General features: G+C 40.1%; 1 protein-coding gene across 1 annotated transcript; it reads left to right on the top strand.

The window, feature by feature from the left end:
* Positions 1-485: 485 nt before the first annotated feature.
* LOC101855986 (pyruvate dehydrogenase (acetyl-transferring) kinase, mitochondrial) lies at positions 486-6,228 on the top strand (the record flags this gene model as incomplete). The annotated part of the gene is given in 5 exon segments (XM_005111027.3): positions 486-569; positions 1,001-1,080; positions 2,090-2,185; positions 3,543-3,767; positions 4,654-6,228. Coding segments are annotated over 5 exon segments (635 nt in total), but the record flags the coding sequence as incomplete, so codon positions are not given.
* Positions 6,229-6,608: the final 380 nt, after the last annotated feature.

Raw genomic sequence — 6,608 nt, 5'->3', positions numbered from 1 at the left:
ATAGTAATGAAAATGATAAAAATGATAATAGTTATAATAATGATATTAATATCACAATAATAGTAATAACAACAATAACAATGAAAATAATAAATTATAATAATATTAATAGTAATAATAATAATAATAACATTAATAATGATAATAGATAGCATTTGTATAGCGGAAATCCCCACTCAACAGTAAGCTCTATGCGCTTTACAATCTATACTATTACCCCAGCAGACCTGAGAGCATTCTGAAACAGTCGCAACTCCTTTGGAAGCATACAGTGCAAGCTGCCATTTTTAAAGGTGCTAAAATACTAATATTATACTGACAAGACTGCTGGGGGAAATGAGGATTATAATGGCATATATATTAAACTTAAGGAAAATGGCATCAGCTGAAAATTTTCGGCCTATATTTCCATTCATAGATTGCGAGAAGTAACCTCATTTGTCTACACATTTTTGCCTTACGTGTATGATGTCTATCTGTTGCAGATGCCTACGAGAACGCCAGGTTTTTGTGTGAGCAGTACTACCTGGCAGCTCCCGAGCTTGACATTGTGTCCAGGAACAATGCAGGTCAGTTGTGTGTTTGTGAGTGTTTGTGTGTGTGTGTGTGTGTGTGTGTGTGTGTTTGTGAGTGTGTGTGTATGAGTGTGTAATTGTGTGTGTGTTTGTGAGTGTTCTTGTGTGTGAGTGAGTCTGTTCTTGCGCGTGTTTGTGAGTTTGTGTGTGTGTTTGTTTTTGTGTGTGTGTGCCCGGTGGTATTTTTTATGTGTGTGTGTATTTGTATGTATACATATATGTATGTGAGTGAGTGAATTTGTGTGTGTATGTGTGTATGTATGTGTGTTGGCGAGTTTTTGACTCTTGCATTATATTTGGTAATTGTTTGCCCCACACACAGTAGATGTATCGGTCCTGTTTTGTTTTGTTTTGTTTTTGTGTTTTTGTTTTTTGTCTTCTTACCCAAGAATTGTCCATTTGATAAAACTCTGATGTCTTTTCAGAGTCAGAATGTGAGTCCGACCCGATCCAGATTGTCTACGTCCCCTCCCATCTCTACCACATGCTTTTTGAACTCTTCAAGGTAGGTGCACCTTAATAAGAAGTCTGTTTGTGGGTGGTTGGCAGGTGTTCTTGTCTGCTTTGCTCCTTCTTTCCTGTCAAACGTCTATCGTTCTTATCTTTCTTGTTTCCTTCCTTTTTTGTGTTTGTTACTCTTTTGTAACTTCTCCAATCTTCAGCTTTTATGCGACCGTATTGTTTTGCAAAAAAAAGAAATTTGTATCTTCGTTGCAGCTCCAGCACTAGTATTTGAGAAATCTCATGTTTCTGCTTTACAGTCAGGATTTAGTGTCTGTGCGTCCTGGGGTCATTTTGTACCCCCGGGGTTGTATTTTTCACATTTTAGAATACTTCTCGTACAAAGATCTTTCTGAAACTTTCAGTATTTCTGAAAAGATTATTTTGACAGACTGCGGTGAAATTAGGCCCTTTTCAATTTTTGGGCGTGCGGGATTATTGGTATCATCTTAAGCTTGATCTTTTGGCTTGTCTTCGGTGTAAAAAAATACCCATTTATCTGGAATAGAATTCGAGACAACTGCTATTGAAGCATGTGGAGGTCGCCTTGTTTCAGAGGTTAAACTAGCGAGAAAGTGGCCGCCAAAGTTTGATTATATCCATAGCTTGAGAGCCCGTGGTAACTGAAAACTTACTTTTTTTGTGCCTTTATTCAATGTTTTTCAGTAAAATCCACACAGAAATGTTCTCTTGAAAGGACAGAAAAGATGCTGAGCCAACAAAAAAAAGGCGATAAAAATAGCCAAACTGATGGGAAAATGCCAGTTTCGTCAATTTCATTATTTTGACGAATGCCTGATTTTACCACGCTGCCTCACATATGTCGTTAGGATCCAAATTTTTCCCATTGAGATCAACAAATAAGTTTAGATCTAGAGATCTATATATGTTTTTATCTTTTGTTTTTTAAATTATTTCTCCTCTGTGTTGGAATGAATCAAAATTGTTTATTGTTCTCTGATGAAACATATTGATATCGAAGCCATGTTCTATTTTTGTACCCCCCTCATCAGAATGCCATGCGTGCGGCGGTAGAGTACCACAGCGAGGAGTCGGTGCCTCCGCTCAAGGTCATGATCGTCAAGGGGCAGGAGGATCTGTCCATCAAGGTACTGTTGGTTGTTGTTGTTGTTGTTGTTGTTGTTGTTGTTGTTGTTGTTCTTCTTCTTCTTCTTCTTCTTCTTCTTCTTCTTCTTCTTCTTCTTCTTCTTTTTCTTCTTCTTCTTCTTCTTCTTCTTCTTCTTCTTCTTCTTCCTCTTCCTCTTCCTCTTCCTCTTCCTCTTCTTCGTCTTCTTCTTCTTCTTCTTCTTCTTCTTCTTCTTCTTCTTCTTTTTCGTCTTCTTCTTCTTCTTCTTCTTCTTCTTCTGCTTCTTCTTCTTCTGCTTCTTCTGCTTCTTCTTGCTGTTGTTGTTGTTGTTGTTGCTGTTTTTGTTGTTGTTGCTGCAGCTGTTGCTGCTGCTGTTGTTGATGCTATTGTTGTGGTTTTTGTTAATTGCTGAGACTTTTTTTATATCTATGGCTGCGTCTTTTGTTGTGCGTCTTTATCTGGGCTGGCTGTTCCAAAGACTGTTCCGAATTTCCCAGGACTGTCCCACTTTCGGCAATCAGGAATTTGAGAGCCTTATCACATTATAATACTTTGCCTAGACCAGTCCCAGTTGATGGGATTTTATTTTGTTCGTTGTTATGTAATCTGACGCTAGGACTTTGATGACTCTGATTGGGTTTTGAAAATACTGGGCAAGCCTGATTTGGGTGATTGATTGTTGGTGCTGTGATGTGGTCTGCTCTGTCTTTGTACCTCCCTTCTTTTCTTTTTTTTTCTTCTCCTCTCCTTATACTTTCGTTTTCATGGTTTTTGTGTCAACTTTCCTTCAGGTAAAACATTTAATTATGGGTGGTTGGCGGGTGCTCTGGTGTGGTTTGCTCCTTCTTTCCTATCGAACATCTATCATCCTTATCTCCCCTTCTTCTTTTTTATGTTTGTTACTCTCTTGTAACACCTCTAATCTTGTGGCGCTCATATGACCTTTTGCAGTTGTGAGCGCCGTAGAACCTCTACTAAAACTAGACTAAAACTAAAAACATTTAATCTTGATCTTTATGTCCTCTAAAAATCTTAGGTCTAATTCGACACTTTCCCAAAGAACTCTTTTCCTCTAGTGTTCATCGATCTCTGAATGGGCGGTTGAAGGGTGCAGTTACTATTCCCTTTTCTTCTCTGTTGTTTCTGTTTGCCTTTTTTTTTTTCTTTTCTCATACACTAAACGAATGTTGTTGTGTGTGGCAATGTCGTTCAAGTCGATCAAAGGTAAGTAAAGTAAGCCTGATTCCCCGTTGGCTCTTCTCTGTTGTCATCCACCCCTTGGCACTCATATGACCTTTTGCAGTTGCGAGCTCTGTAAAACCTTACTAAAACTAAACTAATTAATCTCTCTTTCCCCCCCCCCCCCTCCCTTTCACCAGGTAGCAGACCAGGGAGGCGGTATCCCCCGCTCCAAGCTGGACCTGTTGTTCCAGTACATGTACAGCACGGCCCCGCAGCCCGCCCGCTCCGACATCGCCACCGCCCCATTGGCCGGCTATGGCTACGGCCTGCCACTCTCGCGACTCTACGCCCGCTACTTCCAGGGCGACATTGTCCTCAATTCTTTTGAGGGTTACGGCACAGACGCAATCATCTACCTGAAGGTAAGGATTACGTACTGGAACCATGAACAGAAGCTATTATCTACCTGAAGGTTAGGCTTACACTCACAAAAGGATAAATACATTTCTAGAAAAATTATTTTTACAGGCTTTGTCCGTTCCTTCCATTCCACATACAAAAAAACCCTTGGGTTTCTTTTTTTTTTCTTTTTTTCTTTTTTGATCTTGTTTTGTTTCAGATGCTTTTTTTATTTCAGATTTTTTTCAGTCCTGTCTTAGCCGAAGGTCTTCAAAGTTCTAAGGTTTCTCTTTCTTTTTAGGGGGAAAAAGTAGTCCATTAAAAAAGAATCCCTCTAAGTACAAGAATGTCAAAAATAAAAATAAAAAGTGGCAATAACTCATACTAAGAAAAAGAAGAAAGCATTAGAGAATGTAAACACAAACAAACGTTGATTGAATGTGTGACGGTGTTCCTCTGTTAGAGAATGTAAACACAAATAAACGTTGATTGAATGTGTGACGGTGTTCCTCTGTTAGAGAATATAAACACAAACAAACGTTGATTGAATGTGTGACGGTGTTCCTCTGTTAGAGAATATAAACACAAACAAACGTTGATTGAATGTGTGACGGTGTTCCTCTGTTAGAGAATATAAACACAAACAAACGTTGATTGAATGTGTGACGGTGTTCCTCTGTTAGAGAATATAAACACAAACAAACGTTGATTGAATGTGTGACGGTGTTCCTCTGTTAGAGAATATAAACACAAACAAACGTTGATTGAATGTGTGACGGTGTTCCTCTGTTAGAGAATATAAACACAAATAAACGTTGATTGAATGTGTGACGGTGTTCCTCTGTTAGAGAATATAAACACAAATAAACATTGAGTGTGTTCCTCTCCCTCCTCCCCCCCCTCCCCCAGGTCCTGTCTAACGAGGCCAATGAGATGCTCCCCGTGTACAACAAGACTGCCTCCCGCGTCTACCACACGGACATCCCCGTCAATGACTGGTCCTCTCCCTGGCAGACCAACCAGCGGTCCGTCAGCTCGTTCGCCAAGATGCGCTGCTAGTCGGGTCACACGAGGGTCGTCGGTCAAGGTCACTGTCCAAGCAACCAATGAGGGCGTCTTTCTGCTTTAGTTTTTTTGTCCCCTTGTTGTTGTGGGGGTGTTGAGAGGTTGGTAGAGAGGTCACAGGCAGTTTGGTGTGATGTGCAGTATTTTGATGATGGGATAAGAGCTCTGAGCGAGGTCAGACAATATTTTGGTGCTGCGTCTGAGAAGAGGATTGATGAGGATAAACTAGACGCTGTTGATTGACTGGTTGTGTTGAAAGTCAGGAGTGCAGAGAAATCATGCTTCACGAAATAACTCTGTAACACATAATAAGTAAAAATCATTGCTTATGGATATTGTTGTATCCTTGATGAAGATGTTAATGCTTATTATGTCATGAATTTGCATTTAGCTGTGCATAAAACAAGATTGTAATCCATGGAAATTTGTGGTGTGAACATCTTGTCTACTGAATATGACTCGAGCTTTTGTCTTATGAGTGATGCAAATGAACGGTTGTGTGGGCCAAGTCTTGCAGACGGTAAAGGGAAGGCAAAGAGGAGATTGCAAAGCAGTGATTGAGAAAATTCATAGTCAATCGTTGAGCACACATAATCTTGTCATTGGAATTTTTTTTTAAACAATGTTTTTGTTCCTGCTAGTTCCTAGTATTTTCCATTCTACGGGACTGAAGACTTTTGTTCAAAGTTTCACAAATGTTTTGAGGGTCAGTATTGATGTATTTGTGTGTACCTACATGGGTGGGCGATGTATTTGTGTGTACCTACATGACACGGGTGTGTGTGATGTATTTGTGTGTACCTTCATGACACGGGTGTGTGTGATGTATTTGCGTGTACCTACATGACACGGGTGTGTGTGATGTATTTGTGTGTACCTACATGACACGGGTGTGTGTGATGTATTTGTGTGTACCTACATGACACGGGTGTGTGTGATGTATTTGTGTGTACCTACATGACACGGGTGTGTGTGATGTATTTGTGTGTACCTACATGACACGGGTGTGTGTGATGTATTTGTGTGTACCTACATGACACGGGTGTGTGTGATGTATTTGTGTGTACCTACATGACACGGGTGTGTGTGATGTATTTACGTGTACCTACATGACACGGGTGTGTGTGATGTATTTGTGTGTACCTACATGACACGGGTGTGTGTGATGCCATTGTGTCCCTCCACTCAGTTTTCCTTTGCTTGCTTTAACTCAACAACTTACAGTCACTGATAGCTTTAGGTCTGTACACTTCCCCTGGCAGAAAGGACCAAATGATGCTCTGGTTTATTTAGCTCCTTTGTATTGATTTTGTGGTGTAGAGGCTCCTTGAAATTAGCCATTGGTGTGGGTGTGTATGTGTGTGTGTGTCTGTGAGAGAGAGAGAGAGAGAGAGTGAAAGAAAGAGAGAGAGAGAGAGAGAGAAAGAGTATGTGTACATATGTTGCGTGTGTGAATGTTCATTAACGATGTGTGAATATATTCATAATTTGTAATTGTGAGAGAGAAATGGTGTGTGTTGAGGAGTGATTGTGTACGTTCATTACGTTCACCCTCCATGTATTTATCGGCAGTGTTAGTCCACTGTGAACTGTGATGCTCCCAATCGTTGCACTTCTATGTCCATTTTCACATCATGTATACTATGTTTGCAGAGGGTCTCATTTTTAAAAGTGACAGTTATAGTCAATTTGATGAAGAAATGTTTTTCCGCTATATATATAAATATATATTGATGCCTTTTTGTGTCCCCTCGCGGCATAGGTTATTGAAAAGAGGATGGCTGAAACCTCATGGGATG

This window comes from Aplysia californica, unplaced genomic scaffold (genome assembly GCF_000002075.1).
Source record: "Aplysia californica isolate F4 #8 unplaced genomic scaffold, AplCal3.0 scaffold00987, whole genome shotgun sequence".
Classification (NCBI taxonomy): domain Eukaryota; kingdom Metazoa; phylum Mollusca; class Gastropoda; order Aplysiida; family Aplysiidae; genus Aplysia; species Aplysia californica.
This window is presented reverse-complemented; position numbering and strand designations above follow the sequence as displayed.